Genomic DNA, 25,124 nt, shown 5'->3' on the forward strand with positions numbered 1-25,124 from the left:
CCTGGCGCATGAAAACTAGGTTACCGGATGTTACGTCACTGAGCGAGCCTGCCTTCTGCCCCGTTGTAATAATCTGTAAAGCAGACGGCCGAGCCACGAGCCCCCTTTTCGCTTTGGAAATAGTCGATCAAATAAAGCATTGTGTCGGACTGTAAAAGAAGAATTGGATATCGCAACTAATCATCGCTTCGTAATGGCATCCGTTGGTTATTGTGCTGAAGAGTTTGACGGTGAATAAATAAGGTGGGTTTTAAAGCTGCTGCTGCCAGCTAAAGCTCGGCATGCATTGTCGTCTGTACTTCCTGGGGCCATTTGGTGTCTGAGCTTGTGCACAGTTTTCGTAATGTCTGACTCAGACTGACACCCCTGGTGGAATTGTCTGCAAGGAGACGTTTTTCCACTAGATTTGACATATTTTTGCAATGTTAGCACAAGGATTCAATTTACGAACCCTTCCTCCACTATTTCAATATAAACTGCCGTTCACAAGCTCATGACTGGCCAGCTAGCGCCAGGGTTCAATGTAATCGCGGACGTGGTCCGCAGCGGAGCCTTACATAATCTAGTTAATAATCCAGTGTTTCTTTTACTGTTTTGGTGCAGGTGGCCCGACGCGCCTACAGATGTGGCCTTTACCGTTGATGCGACTTCTGTACATGAGTGTTCGGAATGTTTTGATTGATAGGCTGTCACCTGGTTTAGAGGGATGACAGGAGTCAGGACACACTGAGTGGAGATGGAGACAGGGGAGACAGACAGCCATGCTCAGTTAGTCTAGTAACTATTTGTTTCCCTATACATCAATCTCAGGCTAAATAATACACATATTTTTATTAACAAAAAAAACCCTGATTATTTTGTTCGTTTATTGTACAGCCATATATATTGATTATTGAATAATAGTATTTGACATATCAAGATGAGCTCAGAGGGTTTTCAGTACAGGGCACTTTATGATTATAAGAAGGAGAGAGAGGAGGACATAGACCTCCATGTAGGGGACGTTCTGCTGGTCAGTAAAGGGGCTCTGCTGGCCCTTGGCTGCACCAATGGAGCAGAGGAGAGGCCCTCGGAGATTGGCTGGCTGCCCGGCTTCAATGAAACCACACAGGTAAAAGATACTGTTTAATTTTTGTTCTATTGTATTTGATCATTGCTTTTAAGCAAAGAGTTAGTAAGAGAAGAGTGGACATCATCGTTTGTCTGATAAAATGCTAATACATCCATGAATAGTGACTAGTTTATACAATACAAGCAACCAGTTTTTGCTCACAAGCATCCTCGACTACTAACACCTGATTTACATGCTGTTGCTCATTGTGTCGCACACCAAAGATAGACAATCTGAATGTACAAGCTCACAACGCATCACAGCGTTTGTAGAGCTGCTATTTTCGGTGTACGACACCGGCGAGATTTACAAGTGTAAATCAAGCTTTACCTTCAGGCCACTGTCTCTGTCAAACAAGAAAGTATAACATGCACTACACAACTGAATACCAAACAACTGTAGATCCTAGCCTATTTTATAATATATCAATATTATTGATTGATGGTATGTATTGTCCTGTGCTGACCAACAGGAGAAGGGAGACTTTCCGGGGACATATGTGGAGTTTGTGGGCAGGAAGAGAATGTCTCCCCCCACTCCTAAGCCCCGTCCACCCAGACCACCATCAGCAGCTTCTGCCAGGGCTGACTCCGAGTCAGAGTATGAATGTGAGTAAACAGAGTATACAATGCAAGTATGCGCCAATACTAACCGAGAGCATACGTTTGCTAATGCTAAACTAGGTCTCTAAGCTAAGGCACCCATTTAGCCTGTCATTAACTTTAACATAATTTGTGTTATTGAGTCTATATACAGTATAAATGCATACAGTACCATACAAGAAGACTTTGAAAAGACTAAAGTCTATTACAGTCTCTCATCTACCTACTAAGACTTTTAAAATAATTTGTGAATACTTTTAGTCTGACACCCCCTCACATCTAAACAATGTGTCATAAGTCACAGAGTTTTTAATCACTGACACATTATAACATTTTGCATAGAGCAGATTTGGAAGCTCCGATGGGAGCAGGATTATGATTTTTTGGGGCCAATATCCATCACCAATCCTTTTCCCTCAGCATTCGCCAATACTAATACAGAGTTAAAAAGGACAAGAAAATGATTACTCTTTTCTTCTATATAGTATTTCTGCTGGCTGTCTCTTCTTAGAAAGGTCTTAGCCATATTATTGTACCCATATGCTGTCATCAAGTTTGGCCATTATGGATCCATTGTAGTTATTTGTCACATGTTCTTAATACTTTTATTGATTAAATATGTACAAAACCTACAGATGTAACCACTTTCACTTAAAAACAATCAGACAAAAAGATAAAAGAATGACTGCTGCATGGAACACCTAATTGGACATCTGCTCAGGGTCCCTTTGGGTTCACACAGATATTTGGCAGACGTTGAGCAGACATCCACCTAGAAGTTTCACACAACAGTCATATTTTGTTGTCCGAGCATACCAGTCCATGAGAAATGTCTATTAATGGGGTTGGTATGCACATAATATCACTGTGTAAATATTAGTCTGGAACTTCGGTGCAGAAGATTTATTTCCAAGGGGCGGCGCCGGTTGCAAACAGATTCCAACGTCACAGCAAAAAAAGCCTCACTTTGAATTGTGGGCTCTGATTGGTCACTCACAACTCTGGGGTGAGCAAAATGTAATTCAAACTGAGGAGTGCCAGACCAATCTCCCCAGAGATTATCTTTTTCCTGTGGCAGATTCGTCTGGTTTCCAGGCTAGAGTACAGAGAACCGGTACCATACAAGAAACGTTACCACCACATCCGATACCTATAGAACCGAATAGGTAACATATTGTATTGGTTCTGGCACCGTTTTAAAAGCACCGATTTGGGACAATAAAATATCTGATCTGATAATATTAAAGATTTTATCGGAATGTCAAGACGATAAAAAGACGACTCAAGACAGCTCAGACTGAGATTTCTGACCACTCACCACTGTGCACCAAACGATTCGATTGAGATGAGGGGAGCGCACCACAACCCCAGCAAAATCCTCATGATTTTGTTTTGACGTTGGAAATTTGTTTGTGACAGTGAAATTGTTGGGATTAGTGTAAAGCCGGCATTAGTTGTTATACAGTTACAGTACATTTGGCAGTACACATTCTTTGTGCAATGAAGTACAAGTTGTGCTTATAGGCATAAAGCCGAGGAGCAAATGCATCCAGGATGCTTTGAAGATCACACTCAAATCCCCTTAAGGTGGTCGGTCAGAAACGCATTTAACCAACCACAGTGCTGCCAAATGGTACATACAGCATCTGTTGCATCCATATATGCAACAGCTACGTGAACATAAATGAATGATTGTTCTCTAATCCACTTTGGAAGAGAGCACCAAAAGCAAGTTATACAGTATACTATAATTATAAGTATACACACAACTGGATTTAAATCTGCAACCTCTAATTGTATAGTAACTATGATTCAGACCCACCCTTGTACCCTTTCCTATTGCCTTTTAAAAGTCGTTGGTGATTCGACGAAATGAAACGCACGCACAAAAAAACACCTCACTCACTGTAAGTTGTGTTGGGTAACTAAACACCACAAATCTTCCATCTGCAGTACGTTAGGTGTTTATTTAACAACGTTCTTGAGCTTTTCATGTGATCTTATTGTTTGATAGTTTCCAGTTGCAGTAGATTGTTGGTTTGTGTTTGAGGGACAGAGTATTTGATGCCAATGCTAAAGAGGAACATTTTGCTTTCTCTCTTTGGCAGTTTTTCTCTTTCTCGTTGTGTCTTTATCTCATTGTCTTTCTTTTGGTCTTGTCTTTCTGCCACTAACTTACACTGTTCACTTGTATGCACGCACCTACCCTGTCATTTATTAACTTGTGTTGCACAAAGAAACAAATATGCAGACGTGTGCATAAACTGGGGCACACAGTTGTGCAAGACTACATACTGCAACTGATTGTTTCTTGACTTTCTGCTGTTTCACACACACACACACACACACACACACACACACACACACACACACACACACACACACACACACACACACACACACACACACACACACAGAAAGTTGTGCTGGTTTTAGTTGTCATCTGACTTCATCATCATTACCATAGAACACAGGAAGGAAATCAGACATATGTACAAATGTTTCCAAACACACAGGACTTATTGTATAGCATTATTACATGAATTGATGTTGATCTAGACTGTTGGTTCTCAAGCAGTTTGAATTTTGCATGATTTTAAACATTTGTGTTCTTTTAATATTCCTCTATAGAGCACCGAAGTCTGACGTCAATATCGGTAGAGGGCGCCAATCCACTGGTTCATGTACTTTTTATTTGCATTGTAATCCCCATAGGGGGATTTTTATTCTGCCTCATATAAGAACTCATATCATCATCCAGGCCGCTGCACTCATATGGATATGAAGAATCAACTGACTGAGAGAAAACACTAATGTCACTGCTACTGAATTAGTTACATTTTCGCTAGAAACAGACTATTATATATGAGTGACTAACGGTCGCAAACAATACAGAGACACCTCCCTGACAATAACGCAGAGACAGCTTGTTTATTTTTGGACCACAACGCTTATATGAAACGATTTTAAGATGACCACATGTTATTCTCCATAGAGAAATTACTTCCGTGAACCAGGGGAATCGAGGGGACGAGCGAGTGACGTCAGGACTTCGGCGCTCTATTGAAACTGTTTCATGTTTACGAAACCTGTCAGAACTTCCTTTTCTGGGGTATCAAGCCCCTGTTTGGAAACTGTTCTAGAGAAGTGTTTTCTGTCTTGTGGTCAACACCAGTGACCACCCCCTTTCCTCTCCTCAACTGAAAAGTTACATTTTCTCCAGAAAACCTTGAACATAGTTTGCAAGACAGTTGATGATAACTAAACAATGATGTACCATATGCACTCCTGTTTCACCAGCAAAATAAGAAATGCCTGCTTAAATTAAATAAAATACACTGTGGTGAGCACAACCCCACAGTATGCATCACATAAGCACACTAATGTGGCTATTGTCCCAGTCCCATTCATAGCGCAAGCACAACGGCTTGTAACATTTAACATTGTGTTGAAATCAAGGTGTTTGTGTGTTATCCAGGCTGTGTGTTACCAGACCTCCCAGAACAGTTTGGTCCTCCAGAGACTGCACCCCCTCTCCTCAACAGACTGATGGAAGCTATTGAGAGCAGAGGTAACAAAGACACATGCATCCTCTCTCTCTCTCTCTTTCGCTCTCTCTCTCACTCTCTTTCTCACTCACTCACTCACGCACACGCACACACACACATTGAGTCACGCTCTACTCTACTCTACCAGTGAGGAATCTTGTTCTCAAAAAAGTCAATCAAAGAACAAGATTCCTTTACAGGATCTCCTCACTGGTCTACAAAAACACCTTGAAGACCTTAACAGGAGCCCTCGTACAAGGTTTCTTCGACTATGCATGCACCTCTTGGTACCACAGCACCTCAAAGGCCCTTAAAACAAGGCTCCAGACCTCCCAAAACAAACTGGTCAGGCTCCTACTTGGCCTCACCCCCCGAACCCACCTCACCCCTGCCCACTTTGACAGGCTGGAATGGCTTAGGGTCGACGACAGAGTACAGCATCTTGCAATGGGTCTGGTCCACAAGATTCGATACACCACCAAGATACCCATGTACCTGTCTAAATACTTCCTTAATGTTAACGAAGTCCACACCCACAACACCAGAGGGAGTGCAACAACAAACCATGTACAACCCAGATTCGGCACAAACAAGGGACTAAATTATTTTCGCTCCTATGCCACCAAAATGTGGAACGCCCTACCAACAGTCATTAAGACATGTGAATCCCTTGACTCCTTCAAAACCGCTCTCAAAGGGCACCTACGGACGGCTGCAATTCGAAACTGGCCCCCGTAAAATCGAACCTCCTTTATGATGAATTCCTGTTCTGTTCTTTGGTGTCTATTTGTACGTCTCTAAATGTTTTGATGAATTGAACAAGGTGGACCCTCTTGTAAACAAGTGTAATGCTTTATTGGGTCATCACCCATAACAATCTATCTGTGCTGAATTCAGGAGTCGAGAGTCCCAGTTTGTACAAGAGCTTCAGTGGAGGAGGACTGGACACCAGACAGCTGGCTGATACAGGTGAGTTCACTATGTGTATGCGTTCAAAACTGTTCATAAATGTATGGGTCATAGTGCCCGGCCGATGCCAGATGTTTGGGTCCGATCCTGATGTTTTGACAGCTATTTTGTAAAGATTCTTTCATGACGACCTTTGCTGCGTGTCTCTCCCCCTCTCTCTCTCCCTCTTTCCTGTCGTTCGTCACTTGTATCTATCAATAAAGGCAGAAAAGACTAAAACAAATCTTAAAAAAATTAAAAATAAATAGACAAATACCTTTTTTTTTTTAAAGACAAAACGGTATGAAGTATGCACAAGCAAACAAGTAAATAAACCACAAACCTACGATAAACGATTATAAAACAAATACAAAAAATAAATTGTGGTATTGGATCGGGACATCCCTATTGAAAAGTATTGGTTCTGGCACTGGCACCGATTTAAAGACATTGATAATATTAAAGATGTATGATTTTATAAAGATTACATGATTTATGACCACTGTAAAGCACCACAACTCCAGCAAAACCCTCATGATAATATTTAGACCTTGGAAATTTGTTTGCGACAGTGAAATACTTTGAAAAGGGGATTAGTGGTAAGGCCGGCATTAGTTACAGTTACAGTACAGTTGGCCGTACCACATAGCGCATTCTTTGTGCAATGAAGTACAAGCTGTGCTCATAGGCATAAAGCCCAGGAGCAAATGCATCCAGGATGCTTTGAAGATCCCACAACTCAAATCCCCCTTCAGGTGGTCAGAAACAGAAACACATTTAACCAACCACAGTACTGCAAAATGTTAAATGCAGCATCTGTTGCATCCATATATGCAACGGCTATGTGAACATAAATGAATGATTGTTCTCAGATCCACCTTGGAAGAGCACCACAAGCAAGATAGATACTATAATTATAAGTGTACACAATGTCATGTTGTGAACTGCTATTTAAAATAAATTAAAGTTAAAATATTGGCAACGATGTAGTAAAAAGAAAGTCAAATTATGGCTAATATATTGGCCACACTGGTCTGGCTCCTAATCCACTTAGGACAACTTTAGTTTTTTCAACCAAGGTTCATGTTTTAGGTTATTAGAGAAAGTAAAAGATGAGTGTTAATTATTTTTCATTTGCTGCTTTCTTTTGTTTTAGGGATTTTAGCTGTTTTTGACAGGGGGGGCGGGGGCATTCGAACATGGGGCTAAATATGTATTTCTTTATAACATTTTATAGCGATTTATTTTTGTATTATTTACTATAGTCCTACTAGACCCCAAGAAATTATATTTGACCACAAAAGATCACGGGATCTACTGAATGTGTCAAACTGACATATTGAGCCTTTGACACACAGTGTGTCTTCCCCCCAGTAGGCTACCTTCACATTCAGTAGATCCTGGGATCTTTTGTGGCCAGATGTAATTTCTTGGGGTCTAGTAGGACTATAGTTGGTTAAATTAAATGGGAATAAAATCCCAGTTTCCCCCCAGCTATTTCAGGAAGCATGTGTCTTCTGCTAACGGACTGAGGTGTGCTTCTTTTCAGACCTGGAGCAGCTGGAATTGGTGTGTCTGTGTGACGGGGTAGTGAGGTTCCTCCAGGAGTTGCCTGGGCCGGTTCTACCCACTGTGCTACAGACAGACATGGTCCACGCCGTGCAAGGTCAGAGCCTCTCACAAGCAAATCAAACTAAACAGAGAAACGTTATAATAATAGTGTAAGAATAGGGCTGTCATTGTCATGATTGCGATCACGATTTAATTGTGTTTTTGGCTTCAAAATGACATTTCTGTTTGGCTTTTAGGCTTCATAAACAAAAAGTCCACAGGGAAGATGTGACAAATAACTTAAATATACAAAAGATAACTGACATATTTATTAACACACTCACTAAAATAGCATATGTACAACCTCACTACGCCTCACTACATGCTGAGAGCTTGTAGGCCTATGTAAGGACAATGTTGAAAAGGGACAATATAAAAAGCAATATACCTTTTCATGCAGAGGTGAGAGACCCAGAGGAGTGTGCCCAGGTGTTGCGGGGTGTAGCCAGCTCCCCAGCTTGCCCTGCCCAGTATGGCCTCACCTTCCTCAGCCTGGCTCGCCACCTGGCTAGGCTCTGTCTTCACAGCTCCAAGAACCAGCTGAGTCCCAAGGGCCTCGCTGAGTGCTTCAGTCCCCTGGTCTTCAAACAGCCTGCCAGGTTAGTGTACACACACACACACACACACAAGGACACAAGTATAACGCACTCTTCATGCAGATGTCTGGGTGAGTGGAAAGGGAGAGGGGGTTACATGTGTGCATGCCATACACACATGCACACACATCTACAGAAATTGTTAAGTGCCTATTAAGTGCTGGGACTAAGGGCCCTTTTTACACCTTGGAATGTTAGCAGTTAAAAAAACTGCTAACAGCATAGCATGATGCCATATTTGTACAAATTGAGCACATCATGAACATTGGACACAGCAACTGTATCATACTCTATAGCACAACGCTGTGAACGAAGCCAACCGCTTCCTTATCGACAGAGCATACAAGTTGAACCGTGTCTAAATAAAGTTAAACAGTCATCTTTCTTTCTGGAAATGTTTACCACTGTCTTGTGGTTTCCTGGAAGTCTCTTTTATCAGCCAAGGCTTCAGAACAAAGCTTTTTGTTTATCGTTTACCATATTTGATACATCACTTGTATAAGGCCCCAAAAGATAAAGTTATGGTCTTATATTTAAAAAAGCAGCATTTGTCTCATATTAGAAAGAAGCACTGGCAGTCGCTTTGAAAAACGGAACAAGCATCTAGAGGTAGCTCTCCACGAAACAGAATACGACTGCCAATACTACAGATTGGCAGTCGAATTAAGTCAGGAGATCAGTCGGCTAGAAGGTGTGGAAAAAAACTTGCTGAATGCATTAATGCAAGGCTTGATGTCTTTTTCAAAAACAACAAGCCTGCTGCTATTCGACGGTTGAAAGCCCGACGCGACAGTCTACCCACTGCCCATTCAACAACACATTTTCGGCAACATACAGACCCTTCCAACACTTACTGCCACCAAAGTCTGTGCGATGGAGAGCTACTTTAACATTGCAGTCTTGTATGAGTTACAATTATATACAATATCTTAATAACTAATATTATATATAGTGTATCTATGTTGGTTAATTGATCAAAATGGTTTGTGCATTTTCTAGACTTATATTACAAACGAATAATATCCAGAAGTAAATGTCTAGTGCTCAGTGCTACTTGCTTAATAATGGATTCTTAGTGGGTTGAAGATGGAGACACAGTTGAAATGGCTATATGGGAAATAGAGACATAAAGAGTTAGGATTTCACTTCTGTCCTAAACCATAGAGGGAGTGAACAGGATAGCAGAAGAAAAGCTTCTAATCTTAATATCTCTCACACAACTGCACAAACACAAATATCTCATACCCAGTTAATCAGTATGTGTGTCTTGTGTCCGTCGTCTTGTGTTGGGTTAACAGCTGTGAGTCAGGTCCGGACCACCTGGTTCAAATTCTGGAGGTTCTTATCACCAGCGAACTCAACATGAACCAGGCTGCACCAGGTAGTGTGTGTGTTTTGAGTGTACACTTTCTACATCCATAGTCTACATCCACCCTCTCACACATATGTCTGAACATAGCCAAATTTGTGCCATTTGACTAGCCTTCGCCTGTGTGTATATGTACTGTACTAAATGTGTACTTATGTCTCTAAACATGTGTCGCTCGCACAATTTTAATCTTTAACTCGGCTAGCTAGATCACCTAAAACCCAAGTGGACCTATTGTTTGTCCGTCCATGTGTTTTTAGTCTTGTATCTCTCGTCAGCAGTTTTGGAAAGTACTATAGGTTTATTAACAGATTTGCATATTATAAAATTGTTGTAGTGCGCCGAATTGTCTCTGACACCACGTATGTCCACATCTCTCTCTAGTACTGCCTCAGGTAGGTATTTTGACACTAGGAAGGAGAGGATTGAGGGAACAGTGACCATTTTAGCTAGATTGAGGAAAGGATTGAGAGAACGGGACAAAAAAAGACACTGCAAAATAGTTGGAACCACCAAGCCAACGGCCATCCACAGGACCAGTTAGTCAGCAAACAGGCCAGCAGCCAGCCAGCCAGCCAGTGAGTCAGTCAGCCAGCCAGTCAGTCAGTCAGACAGCTAGACCAGTGGTTTTCAACCTTTTTCATATCACGGCCCATTATTTATTCTGCATTTGGGCCCAAGACCACCATTTGATGAGATTTATCCTCTCAGACTCAAAACTAAAGAATATTTTTGTTGTCCTTGCATACATTGCACAATTCCATACTGAATTGATGTTGCCATATATGGTATATATGGCACATATGGTACCATAGGAGAGATAACAGGTAAACGTTGATCAAAATAACAATTATTCTACATTCTCTAATTGTGTAGACGTCTTGTAAATTAAGTAATACAGATGTTTAACAATAATGTAACTCTTGAGAGTGTAAAATGAAACCAGTTACAATCTCAAGAGTTAAAGATCATAAGGGTCCATTTGGTTACCAACTCTCCATCATTTAGCTGGGGACCACCTGGAACCTCTTACAGGACCACTGGTGGTCCCTGGACCGCTGGTTGAAAACCACTGAGCTAGGCAGCTTAGCATCTAGTGAGTCAGCCAGACAGCCTAGCATCTAGTGAGTCAGCCAGACAGCCTAGCATCTAGTGAGTCAGCCAGACAGCCTAGCATCCAGTCAGTCAGTTAGACAGCCTAACAGGCATCCAGTCAGACAAGCAGCAAGTGATGGCATATTGGCATATCATGCCAGCTGGTCAGTCTCTGACTGTCATTTTTAGCCTAGCAACCAGCTGGGCGGCCAAGACAATGACATCATCGTTCTGGAGGACATGAAAGATGCAGCAGTGGAGGGCCAGGGTGGGGGGTGTTGCCTTGGTGACATCACCGCTGTCGCAGGATTGGTTGGGTCAGGTAGTGATGTCACACATCTCCAAGCCGTTCCCCTGGGCTTTGAAATGAGGCTCAGTCTGCCTGCAGACAACACAGCAGCAGAGGGGAGACTGAGAGTCAAATGGATTATTAGGGAAGAGAAGAATCTGTGTCCTATTAAACCGTAACGAAGAAAACGCAGGGTGAAGGGAAGCAGTTGACCTATTGTTCTCTAGTATTTTTTTAATTTGTATTCTATCTCTATGACCTTTTCTTCTCTCTAGTATTTTTAAAAATGTATTCTATCACTAGAGATGAACCGTCAGAACGGAACAAAATGTTTTGTTAGCCTTTAGTTGCCTCCACAGGACAGCAGGACAGAGAGTAGCTTGCTTGATTCACAATGGGAGATTAGAAATGTCTCTTGATGTCTGAACTGTCCATTCTACGATCGAGATCGGTGTGACTGCAGCAGGTTAGATTTTGGGGAGAGAGTGAAATATGCATTGAGAGAGAGAGAGAGAGAGAGAGAGAGAGTGTGTGTGTGTGAGTGAGTGAGAGACGGAGAGCGCAGTGCAGAGGACAGGAAAGAAGAGTGTCTACAGCGTAAGCAAGTATACTGTAGGTAAGGTGGAACTGCTTCCTTCTCTGCCCCAGAGTGTGTTGCATCTGTCCAGTGTCCAGCTTAGTGTGTTTTTGGCCGCATGAGCAGAGATGGAAGAGGGCTGCGAGAGATGCGCAGAGAGAGTCGCAGCGATATAAGGGTGGAAAGAAGGACGAGAGCCTAGATTTATTTACCCTCCCCTCTCTGAAGACCTCAAACACACACACACACACACTTATAATGCTGTGGTGGTCGGTGAGGTAAGAGGAGGAGGAGAGATGGAGGGATTGAGGGCAGAGGGCGAGGCCATGCGAGGAACAGAGAGGATCCTATGCTACATACCCATGCAGAGCCCAGGTAGGACTACCTACAGCCAAATATGTTAACAATATTGACTCTTGCACGCAGCATTTACAGCGCAACGTGCATTTCCTAGAAGGCTTCCAGTACAAATTATTATGGTGCTGTGCAGAATCACAGACCTGCAAACTAAGTTACATGTCAGAGGGAATCTTTAATGTGTTTGAAACTGAGAATATTCAATGGGTTAGCAATCCAAAATTGATATCAGATATAATGTAGACACTGTAAGTTGCATGGTTATCTCCAGCAGGCAGATATATTGCATTCATCCATTATCTGTTTATCCGTCCGTGTGTCCACACACATCTCGCAAACTACTAGGCCAATCAGTGTCATAGTTCTTGTGCATGCTTCCGGGAGGCCAAGGAGCTAAATTCCCCATCATCTCCCAAATCGATCAACGGCGACTCTGCCACAAGCCAAGGCCTCATAATTACATTTTTTACATATTTTGCTATTAAGTTAATGAAATAATGCCACCCCAAATATGACGTGAGAGCAAAATGGCCGCTGTGTAAATATACTCGATATGTCATCTATGACATAATGAGTTTTCAGCACGATCACAGCCCCTATTGGCTTCCATTCTAACATTTTAAGTTAACTATTTGAAAAAGTATTAAATATATGCGTACTTAAGCAGCGTGCATACAAAGTTTGCACTTGGTCCAGCGGTTAACTTTATTAGCTCCACAGACAGACAGATGTAGACAGCTTGCCTTGTAGTGTACTGTCACTGTAAAAACAAATAGTTAAAGTTGCATTGTACTTGATAATCTATGGTCAGGTTCATGTTTTAGGTTGTTATTAGAGAAATTACAATATGAGTGTTAATTTGTTTTCATTCAGCGATTTTAGCTATTTTTGACAGGGGCGTGGGGGCATTCGAACATAGGGCTAAATATGTATTTTTTTTACACAATTTTATAGCAATTTATTTTTTTATTACTATAGTCCTACTAGACCTGATCTGGCCACAAAAGATCACAGGATCTACTGAATGTCACCCCTTCACATTCAGTAGATCCTGGGATCCTTTGTGGCCAGATGTAATGTCCTGGGGTCTAGTGTCTACAGATGCATGGTTTTCATATTGTAAATATGGTCGCTAACGTGGTGACTAGCACTTTGACAGCTCACCATCCATAACTTTCAGTTTCAAAAACTGTCATCGTAGCTTGTTTACAACTGAAACGGACTTCCTGTGCTCTGACTTCCTCATCAAAATAAGAGCCACTTGTAATGATTAGTCAACACTAGTTTTATTTCTATGTCTACTTACAGGACGTTAACATCTCATTTGAGTGCCTGTCAGGATTCTCTAAATTCCTGTCTCTCAGCTGTTGGTATGCAAACGTGCATGGCATGCCTTTGATCTACCGTGCAGCAAACATTTTGACAACGCATGTGCACTGGCACACCAGTAATAAGCACCGCTGTCTATTATACACCCAACCTATTGTCCTTGTGAAGTAGTTGTGTTCTTATTGGTTAATATTCTCAAGATTTCTGTCTGTTTAGAGTCTAACCTACTCTGCACTACCCACTGACTCACAAAGTGAATATCGGGCAGCAAAAACCTAACAAATTGCACGTGGATTAACGTCGTCGCTACAGAGGAATTCAGTAAATCGGATTCCAGAGAGGCTATGAATGAGATTAGTGTAGATCCAAAGGGAGGGAAAAATGCGAGGGAAGGGGGTGTTCCAGGACTACCAGGTGATAGACGGCTGATTTATATAGGGATACAATCTACTTGGTTGCCTGTTATCTATTAACTAAACAATCAGAGATGTACGTATATCCCCCCACAGTTTATTGAAGTAGGCTAATCAGTTCATGGGAAAGGAGAGAGGAGATCCGCACACCATTTTAAAAGCTCCCAAAATAATGTATTGACATTTATTGACAGGTATACCTCAGTATACCTAACGAAGGCCCGTGAGTCCGAAACGTTGTATTTTTTTGTCCGCTCTGTTGTCAATAAATTATTTTGGGGCGGCGGTGGCTCAGGGGTAGAGTTTCCGGATGGTAACCGCAAGGTCGCCAGTTCGAACCCGGGCTCCCCCAGAGTTAGTGTCAAAGTGTCCTTGAGCAAGACACTGAACCCCTAATTGCTCCTGATGTGCTAGTTGGTGCCTTGCATGGTTTCCGCTGCCATTGGTGTATGAATGTGTGTGTGTGAATGTGTGAATGTAATGCACAATCTATGTAAAGCGCCTTGGATAAAGGCGCTATATAAATGCACCATTTACCATTTTGGGAGCTTTTAAAACGGTGTGCAGATCTCCTTTCTTAGGTATTCTTTTGGATCCTGCACCCGTTGCAATTTGTGGATGACCATTGCTAATCAGTTCATCACATATTCACACAACATGCACACATTCAACTTTACACACAACATGACATTAGATTAACACCAGAATATAAATTATTAAATTGAATTCTTTGAAGTAGATTTGTTAAGTTACACAGCTTGAATTTACTTTCTAGTAATGTCATGCAGAATACGCCAAAAACACATAGTTCAAGTATCCCTATGATTCTGAATATCTCATATAAAGCATATAAAACCTTTCATTGACTGGCTATGTATGCTAATACAAATACAATTGACACAAGGGAATAAAGTGCAATACATGCTCCGTCCGAAAGTTTTTCGGAAATAGAGGTGAGATAACTTTTAGCTTTTTTTCAGACGTTGTCCGAACTAGTTCGGGTAGGTAGGTAAGCCTTTCCGAGCCAAGAGACCCATAGGGCATGAGCCTATCTCCTGTTTCTGTAGTGTGAGGCAGCCTGATGTACAAGTACACCCCCTGGACATGCCCCTAGAATGTTGCGTTGTCGTGGGGACTTTCCGCCAATCCAAGCCTGTCAAAAAAAAAATCTGAGCATGTATTGACCTTAACAATCCCACAAAACATCATTATACAGAGCTTTGGTTGTCATCTGCTCAGTATTACATGCAGGATACAGACATTGGAGGGTTGAGCATACTTTGCCCTCCTAGTGATGACAACATGCCAGTTGCCACACTACTTTTCCATGATTGCACCATAACGATGCAATGCCATTAATTGATTGAATACTTTTATTAGACAAAAATATACAGGTACAGACTGACTGTACCGTACTGTCAGACATGTAGATATGTAGGCTAAAATACCTGGGGACTTGTTTTCATTGTGCTCCTATGTATTCAATGCATCATCATAGCATAAAAATAACACCGAGGGGCGACTGTGGCTCAAGAGGTAGAGCAGGTCGTCCAATGATCCATGGGTCGGCGGTTCGAATCCCGGCTCCTCCTGTCTACATGTCGAAGTGTCCTTGAGCAAGACACTGAACCCCAAATTGCTCCCGATGTGCTGGTTGGTACCTTGCATGGCTTCCGCCGCAATCGGTGTATGAATGTGTGTGTGAATGGGTGAATGTAATGCATGCGGTGAATGTAATGCATCTATGTAAAGCGCCTTGGATAAAGGCGCTATATAAATGCACCATTTACCATTTTACCAACAATAACAACAAATCGCAATATTGCCAAAATAAAACCCTTCCTCTCACGCCCCGACTTAATCAAAGTCATCCACGCCTTCATCTATTCATGCCTAGACTATTGCAATTCCTGTCTTTCCAAAAAATCAATTCACCGACTACAATTGGTCCAAAATGCAGCAGCCCGCCTCCTAACAGGTGCAAGAAAGTTCGACCATATTACTCCCATCCTCGCCACCCTCCACTGGTTGCCTATCTCTTTTAGAATTCATTTTAACATTCTACCTTTTACTTTCAAGGCTAGGTCCGGCCTTGCTCTGTCCTACCTTTCAGACTTACTTGACCCCTCTGAGCCAGCCCGCGAGTTGAGATCCTCGGGGAAAAGCCCTTAAAACCATAAAAACAGGGTGCAAAAAGACTATTGGCGATCGGGCCTTTGCAATCCGCGCACCCACATTATGGAACGCCCTGCCACTGGAGATCAGGCTTGCCGACTCTGTTCCTCGTTTTAAATCACTCCTGAAGACCCATTTCTACAAAGCTGCTTTTAATCCTTTATCGTTGTGATTTCTTTGTATTTTTCATCTTTTTATATGTTTTTCACTGCCATTATTCTGTGTTTTTGTTGCCGCCTTTGGATGTATATGTTCTATGCTCTTGTTGTTCAGCACTTTGTGACCTTGTTCTTGAAAAGTGCTATATAAATAAAGCTTTATTGTTATTATTAGTAGTAAATAAAAGGAGAAAAATCACACCAGTGTGAGGTGTGGGGCGCTCTCATCATAGTACATCATTCTCCATCCATTGTCTACATATGACGTAAATTCTCCATTTATTGTCAAATAGCATTTAATATTTGTGTTAACAAAAATAGCCGATTTGCTCAGATACACATGACATAAATTCTCCATTCATTGTCAACGGCATTTAATGTTCATGTTAGGACAAGAATCTACACTATAGCTGAATATAGGAGGGGCTAGCGCCCCTCAAAAAGGAAATGTCGACAGTGAATGCCATCCTTTCTATGGGAACAATGAGATGACCTCCCCTTGTGGTCTCCTGAAACAAATTACTTTCCTTGACCAACTGGCACTGATCACCCCAGTAGTTTCTGAAATGACCCCCACACACGGAGAGACAGATATACAGACACACACAGGACGAAAACATAATCTCCCCCTTGCCTTTCTGGCGGACATAATTGGGCTGCTAATTATCACTGCTATATAATATATTTATAGCTCTTCCTTTGCTCAAATTGTTGTTCAATGTCTCCATCTCAGCTCTGCCTCCTAAACCAGCCAAGCCATCTACTCCAGTCCCGAGCATCTTCAACAACAGCATGACCCTGCCGGACTCCGAATGGTACTGGGGAGACATATCCAGGTGACTTTACACACACATACTACAATGAGTGTTAATTATGACAGAAGGCTTTGATTGATCTGAAATGTTTTAGTTTAATTTAGATTTTAGTCTGCTAAATTGACACTGCATTTTGTCTACAAAACGTATTTTGGCAGGCCTTGATGGCGTCGTATTGCCTGATTTTACTCTTGGTTGCGTGCTGAAAATAGCCGATCTGTATATCTACTAACTAGTGCAACCAAACTTGTCTTTTAGTTCTACTGGATCTCATCTCCACTAGTCCCTCACTGACGAAATTGTCAATATATTTAGTCTTAGGCCTGACTCACACGTGCACAACAGATTGTTGTATAGCTGATGCATGAGACTTGTTGTGCATGAGACACAACATTTTTGTTGTTTGAGGGGGGGGGGGGGGGGGGGGCAGTCGAAACACAGCCGAAAGCCCTAAAACACAAATGTTGTGTCAAACCATGTGACTTCCATTGGAAATGCATTGGGGCAAGATGTAAACAAACCCTTTGTTTACATCTAGCATCCAACAATGTTGTATGCTAGATGCGAAGGTGTGAGTGAAGCCGAAGTCATCATAGCTTAGCTTTTATTTAGTTTGTCAGTGAAAATATGGTAGTCGCCGGACATTTTTCGTCATAGTTTTTGTCAACGAAATTAGCACCGAGTCTACAACATACATACAGACACTACAGTAATTCACACAGTCATACAACCTTTTGTCATGGCCTTTGTGATTTGCAGAGAGGAGGTGAATGAAAAGCTGAGAGACACAGCTGACGGTACGTTTCTGGTCCGAGATGCCTCCACCAAGATGCACGGTGACTACACACTCACCCTGAGGTCAGTTCACTTCTTTAGTAACTTTGAATACATGCCATGCTAGAGCTCACTATTCTACAACTCTATTGTTACAACTCACTGTTGCAAGGCGCCATCAGCTCCATAGAGACCAGGATTTAAAATGCATCTTAAGGCCATGCTCCCTTTTGCAAAACTCAAATCAAAACTTTTCTATGAATTAAATTGTCATGTGTTCAATGTCAGTCCCATGTTTATTTGGTAGAACAGCACAGCCTCTAGAGTCAACTTAGTGTTGCGTATAATACGCTCTTAGTATTGGTATAATATGCAATTCACCCATTGAATCTTAACCGTCATTGATGTGCCAGGATACTGCATCAGTACCACGTCTGACCACTACACACAAAGCTGGCAGTGCTGTAACACCAATTTCTACCAGTGCCTGCTCACTGGTGTAGAGCTTTCTCAGGTCATTGTACTATAACCCTGTTATCAGCTTATACAAACTCGCTGTTATAGAACTATCAAGCTTGCCATTTTAGAAGCTTCTGCAAACTCTATATTCTAGAACTATCTATAAGCTCAATGGTGTTTCAGGGTTCAGTAACTGCCACTTCAATGTTCATCTTTTTTGGTACTGTTGTGTGATACAGCAAAACAATACCTTGAAGTTAAAAGGGACAGTTTGAGTTTTCAATGTATAATCGGTATCATTTAATTTTGCATCTTGAGTAGTCCGGATGGATCCAGGGCCATCAGTGTATTATTGTGCATATCTTTGGTGATCAGTGATCACCTGTGTATTTTGAGACCAGATTAATGCATTTGACTTTTAAACTCATCTTCTGTTCTCTACAGGAAAGGAGGCAACAACAAACTGATAAAGATTTTCCACCGGGAGGGGAAATATGGGTTCTCTGACCCTCTGACGTTCAGTTCAGTGGTGGAGCTCATCAACCACTATCGGCATGAGTCTCTGGCCCAGTATAATCCCAAACTGGACGTCAAGCTACTCTACCCTGTGTCCAAGCACCAGCAGGTTGGTGTGGTAGTTTAATTTACATAGCTGATATACGTAGATAGGAATGAAGCCTGTTGAGATATCTTGTGGTCATTGTGTTTGTTAATACATGATGATGAAACTGTGTTTAGGACCAGGTAGTGAAGGAGGACAGTATTGAAGCTGTTGGGAAGAAACTCCATGAGTACCATCTGCAGTACCAGGAGAAGAACCGAGAGTACGACAGACTGTACGAAGAATATACCAGGACCTCACAGGTACATGCAACATTACAACGTTCTAAACTCTCTTTATGTCCCGCCACTGCTGGCCTGCTCGCTTTGCCTAAAAAAATGGCAACTAAAAAATACAGGGAAGCAGCTTTTTGCTTCTACGGGCCGACGGCGTGGAACAAACTCCCACTGTACCTTCGACAGGCAGCCTCTGTAGACATTTTTAAAGCACAGCTCAAGACCCACTTCTACACCCTTGCTTTTAATTGATTTGTTTTTTTAATTTCTTTTGTTATTCATGTCCTCACTGTATTGCATTACTGCTCTTGTTTTTTAATGTTTATCCCTTGCTTTTCTTTTCTTTTTTTCTCTCTTCATTGCTCTGTAAAGCACTTTGAGCTGCATTTCATGTCATGAAAGGTGCTATACAAATAAAGTTTTATTATTATTATTATTATTAAATGGAGAAACGATACAAAAAGGAGAGCTCATTGCAATGGCATGGAAAACACACACGAGCACATACAGCTCAAGCTTTCACAAATAAGAAAATCTATTTGCAACAAGAAATAATATACATGAATATATTCTGTTCTGGAAAAATAACAAATAAGGTGGTACAGTAAGTGAACAATGTGTCTGAATTAATATAAAATATCTAACTTCTGAATCAAACAACTGTCCGGCGTGCTCCTAAAAGCCTGAGTAGACGATAAAATGGCGATAAAATGACCCAAAAGTGAGAAAGTGAGAGCATGCAGCATGTTTATTCCTGTACAAGTAGACTTTCATTGTACAATGTTTATTGCCTCACAGCGCAAACTACAATTACCCATATTACAGGTATAGCTAGCTGTTTGGTAAACATGAACATCACAATGTTTCTATGCAAAGGCTGCTAATTCCTCTGAATTCCTCCCTCTGTTGTGCCTCTGCTCTGCACATTTACCGATCTCTTAATCACCCCCTCCCTCCTTCATCTCTGTCCAACAGGAGATCCAGATGAAGCGAACAGCCATTGAAGCATTTAACGAGACCATAAAGATATTTGAGGAGCAGTGTCAGACACAGGAGCGCTTCAGTAAAGAGTACATTGAGAAGTTCCGCCGGGAGGGCAACGACAAGGAGATCCAGAGGTAGACATTTTAAGCACTAACTCATGACAGGATGTGGTAAAGACTTAACTCTTCAGACTTTAAATGTCTAAATTGTAATTATATTTCGTGAGTTGTGTCTATATCACAGTTAAGAGTTGTTGTTCAGCCTGCTTGACGTGAAGTCGATTATGTCAACTTTTAAACTTAAAACTAAATCTTCCTTACCCTGTCCTCTTTTTCAAAGAATCATGGGTAATTATGACAAGCTGAAGTCACGGATCAGTGAGATTGTGGACAGTAAGCGCCACCTAGAGGTGGACTTAAAGAAGCAGGCATCGGACTACAGAGAGATTGACAAGAAGATGAACAGCATCAAACCTGACCTCATCCAGCTCCGCAAGACCAGAGACCAATACCTGATGTATGACACACACACACACACACACACACACACACACACACACACACACACACACACACACGATAAGGGACTACTACTTGATGTAAGAACACACATGCTGTAAAACAGTAACTGGGGCATGTAATGGGTACGTAATATTCTGAACACAACCACTAGAGGGAGACATCTTCTGTCTGTATGTTAAATACAGACTGGTTTCAATGCATGTCATTGTCTATTCACAGCTGCCTTCAGCCATACATAGCACATGAGCTTAGATCTTTTTTCAGTTAATGTCTTAATATATATTTTTAAATGTTAAGATTTTGTCCAAAGTCATTACAGCATTACCATACTTACATCATCAGTGCACGGTTAATAAGTCATGATGACCCGGCAGTATCTTGCCTTAACTCCCTCTTCATGTACTTTGACTCTACTCAAAGGATGCTTTTATGGTTGCAGAAACAACCAGACCGCTTAACAACATTGAGTTCTATGTTATAAACTGTGTGTGTGTTTGCGTGTCAGGTGGCTGACCCAGAAGGGAGTGAGGCAGAGAAAACTGAACGAATGGCTGGGACTGAAGAACGAGACCACAGAGGAGTGAGTATACTTATACAACAGTCTTCCCTTCAAATGAACCTCGGAAGTTCAGTTGGGAAACTCTACTTGGCATAAGCTGGACCACTCGATAGCGTGCAAACAATCATATCAAACATTTAGCATGGCATCAGACTGCTCTCTGCCGCTGCTTTGTGTTTACTGTCTTGTCTGTCCACAATGCCATTTGAACATCCAATTACCTTCACTCTTAATAAAACTTCTGCTGTATTCTGGAAATGGGTGCAAAGCAGCATGCGCATCTCGACCAATACAAAACATTTGGGGGTGGTACACGGCTGTGAAACCTCATCAATAAAATAGAGACATAGCAAGCAATATTTGATGGTTGGACTGAATGCGTCTGTATGCATATCTGTCTGTTACTGTACCTGTGCCCATGTCGACCAAGCTCTAACAGAGATTTCCCTGTCTTGTCTCCAGTGAGTACAGCATGGTTGAGGATGAAGAGGACCTCCCCCATCATGACGAGCGGTTATGGCGTCTGGGGAACATTAACCGTATCCAGGCTGAGTCTCTGCTCCGAGGAAAGAGAGATGGAACCTTCTTGGTCCGAGACAGCAGCAAGCCTGGCTGCTACGCCTGCTCCGTAGTGTAAGGATCATTGGCTGGTGTCTGTCTGACTCTGTCTGTTGTAATGTTAGAATTGTTTATATACCCATCTGTCTGTCCAGAGTGGTAGAGAGATACTCCCTCTCTCTTAGTAACTGGTATATATATATACACACACATACAAATGGCAGACACGGCAATACTAATTTTGTTCTCTTTCCTCTGCTCTCCAGTGTGGAAGGAGAGGTAAAGCACTGTGTCATCAACAAGACCCACACCGGCTTCGGTTTTGCCGAACCCTACAACCTTTATGGCTCCCTGAAGGAGCTGGTCCTTCACTACCAACACACCTCTCTGGTTCAGCACAACGACTCCCTCAACGTCACTCTGGCCTTCCCTGTCTACGGCCAGCAGAGACGCTGAAGCTTTCTCAAACTTTGTTAACTTTACAGCTGGCGTCCCAATCACATACCACGGAGGTGCCGAGTGTAGTATTATCATTTGTTTTTGTTCTTCATTTCAAGTACTACACCATGTGATTTCCATCTTTCCGATCAAAGGTGTGTGTTTGGTCGGATTAGAAAATGGAAATGCATTCAGCACCTGAGGATATATGACTGGGTGACACCACTCTATAGAGATGAAGGGGAAGGTTATGTTTATTGTCTTCATAGGCCCAAGGCCAGACTATGGTGTTCAAAGACTGAGCTCTCAGCTGATATGGAGATAAAACTGGGTCCTGCTAAACTCTCAGTGGATTTAATTACTTTTCTTTTAAAAGGACATGTTTACCCCCACACCGGTGGTTACACAAAGGCACTTCCTTCCAACAACATCCAGAAACCACAGACTGAAACATCGATAAACTTCCACAGCTGAATTCAGGTATCAGGAATATCATTGGTTACCCGGTCTAGCCCCTTTTACATCCAACAGAGAGAGCTATCCAGGGCCATCCCGCTTTACCACAAGACCACCTCTACATGTCCGTCTGTATGGATCCTGTTGATGCTGAACCTAAAAGCAAATTATGTACGAAGAAGACAATGATGTTAAAGATGAAATGAGGGACAATCGAGTGAAGGAAAAGAGGGACTTTTCTTGACATGCTAAACACTGTGAGTGAAAATGAAATGGGGCGAACTTTAAAAGAGGGTAAAGAAATTGACTGCCACGTATCGTTCACATACAAATAACCCCACTTCACAATTCAGACTCTTTGAAACCACCATCAACACGGCTTGTTTTTAAGTTTTTCCATTTTCATGTTTCATGTTTCCTTGAGTCAATTTCATGCTTTTAAAGCCGTGGTTGTTTATAGTCGGTGAGTTAGCATCCGTGTGTCCGAGTGAGGCAAAAGTTTTGTTTGAAAATTATGTTTGCCAAGCTGGGAAACGTTGTGGAAAATGACATGTAGCTCAACAAACTTTGCGAATGTCTTTTTTTTTTCTCAACTAGATAGTTTGGTAGATCTTTGTCTTTTTGAAGCAGTAAAATCCAATCATCTCATGATTCCCAAATGAGGGGCCCCTTTCCTTCAATTATATTGTCTTATTGACAATGAAAACCCACTCTTATCTTAACCACTTAAGACCTATATACTTCCATCATACAGCAAATGGCGGAAATAGGCCATCTACAATCTCACATGTGAGCTTGTAGATCTGTTATTTTCGCTTGTAGAGCTTAGGAGATCTTAGAAGAAATTCAAAAATCTTCCCATAATCGGGATGCTGCGGTTAAAGTGGATAAATGTTGTTAATGTTATTGTAAAACGTACCACAAACGGACTGATCCCCAAATCGTTCCTTGTAACCTCCTGATGGCTAGCCAAAGTAACAGCACTTGAGCAGACATGCAGCAGAAAGTTGGACTTAACTATGTAACCTAGCCAATGAAAGACATGGAGCATTAAAACTATTCAAGCTATTAAAGGAACGCTGAACATGGGTTCATCAGAAACTGCATCTGATTAACAATCCATGATGATGAGCATTTGGTATGGATTTAAATGCGACTGATGCTGTCATTATTGTTTTAAATGGACATTGATCTTCTGTGCTGTTTTGAATCTTTTTTTTTTTACTCGGGTAATCTTAACCTTCATTGCTTGTCAACCATCATGTTTGCCATTAGCAAAATATGGAAAAAAAGAAGTCACATGGTTTTTAATTCACCATTGTAGCAGTGTACATTGTTAACCATGGTTCATTCATCTTCATTGTGTTTAAAGTCATTCATGTTGATCAGTTAGAGTACTACATTTCTTGCTTATTATAAGCTTTGTTGTATTTGATTTCATTCTGAGGTATTGCGGACATGAATATAGTATGTGAAGATTGTCATTCCACAATGAGATATCTCTTAGGGGATTTACAATAGATCTGGAGGCAAATAATCACTATACTTTCAATAGATGCACACATTGGCTCTTTTTAAGAGCAGTTATGGGTGCTTTTGAAACATTGAGTAATTTCAGGTGGTGCAATTTTTCCAAAATGGACATATAGCATGTTGGAATGAAACGGCTTTAGATATTATGGCCTACACATTCAGGTGCAGTTTCTCAGGCTTAATATTTCTCACCCAAGAATCGTACACCGATATTAGAACCCCAATGAGGGCTAGCCTGAATAGGAGTATTGATTGATTTGGTCCAAATTCATATCCCGGGTGCTGTCCCTTTTTTTACTTTGGATTATTTCTAGTGCAAATGTTTTTGTGATTTACTTTTCTTCTTACAATGCTATGAGAAGGATGCACACACGAACCAAACCCATTTCTCCACAGACACAGTGGAATATGTTGGAGAGCCTGAGCCAGTAGAGTGAATGCGTGTGTGTTCAGCATGGTTTGTGTTTTGACTGTTTGATCTCTGTTTTCATTCCATAGACACTGTATTTTCTGTATCAGAAATCCAGATAGTAGTTCTTTTCTTTTTCTTCTCTGCTTCTAATTGACCCTGTAATGCCAGTATCAACGATGTGATGTCACAAAGGACAATAAAGCACCAAGATCTTGAATATTTCTGCGTTATGGATTTTTTTTTTACATTTGTCTTGGTGTCTGAACATGTAGATGCTTTGGTTTGGAGCTATACCAATTTTCTTAATTTTATTTATATACTATGCATACACATACTGTATGTGGATAATGCACACACTCATGCACAGTAAAATGATGTAGATGTCGATGGTTCAAAAACACAGCTGGTACCTTCTAGTTATTTTCACCCTCTTCTCATCTTCATCTTGCTGCTCTCCACCTATTAGTCTTCTCTTCTCGTATTCGTATAATATACAGTACTAATTGTTTCAGATTTTTCCATTTTTATGTCACTGTTTTTATTCTAATCTCAAGGTGGTGCTTTGACCTTGTTGTAACTATAACCTAAACATATTTACAC

The 25,124-nt window shown here is 41.5% G+C and overlaps 1 protein-coding gene across 2 annotated transcripts; it reads left to right on the top strand.

The window, feature by feature from the left end:
- LOC306933992 (phosphatidylinositol 3-kinase regulatory subunit alpha-like) lies at positions 1 to 24,737 on the top strand. Of its 2 annotated transcripts, XR_013791275.1 has the most exons (18): positions 1 to 243; positions 604 to 1,111; positions 1,584 to 1,719; positions 5,192 to 5,284; positions 6,159 to 6,230; positions 7,759 to 7,875; positions 8,221 to 8,419; positions 9,715 to 9,797; positions 16,912 to 17,014; positions 17,753 to 17,851; positions 18,671 to 18,851; positions 18,965 to 19,090; positions 20,039 to 20,181; positions 20,387 to 20,563; positions 21,074 to 21,148; positions 21,590 to 21,760; positions 21,952 to 22,621; positions 22,691 to 24,737. XR_013791275.1 is itself a non-coding variant. In XM_079516382.1 (17 exons), the coding sequence occupies exons 2-17, from the start codon at positions 920 to 922 to the stop codon at positions 22,139 to 22,141; spliced, it is 2,157 nt and encodes a 718-aa protein (XP_079372508.1). In that variant the 5' UTR covers positions 1 to 243; positions 604 to 919; the 3' UTR covers positions 22,142 to 24,737. The 2 variants fall into 2 exon arrangements, 1 of the variants encoding a protein (XP_079372508.1); XM_079516382.1 differs by having other exon boundaries at positions 21,952 to 24,737.
- Positions 24,738 to 25,124: the final 387 nt, after the last annotated feature.

Source organism: Electrona antarctica (assembly GCF_951216825.1).
Source record: "Electrona antarctica genome assembly, chromosome: 12".
In the NCBI taxonomy this organism is placed as follows: Eukaryota; Metazoa; Chordata; class Actinopteri; order Myctophiformes; family Myctophidae; genus Electrona; species Electrona antarctica.

Coding starts and splice junctions, on each gene's coding strand:
- LOC306933992 (XM_079516382.1), top strand. CDS start 920: ATGAGCTCAGAGGGTTTTCAGTACAGGGCACTTTATGATTATAAGAAG. Junction 1,720..5,191: donor CTCCGAGTCAGAGTATGAAT/GTGAGTAAACAG, acceptor TGTGTTATCCAG/GCTGTGTGTTACCAGACCTC. Junction 8,420..9,714: donor GTCTTCAAACAGCCTGCCAG/GTTAGTGTACAC, acceptor TTGGGTTAACAG/CTGTGAGTCAGGTCCGGACC.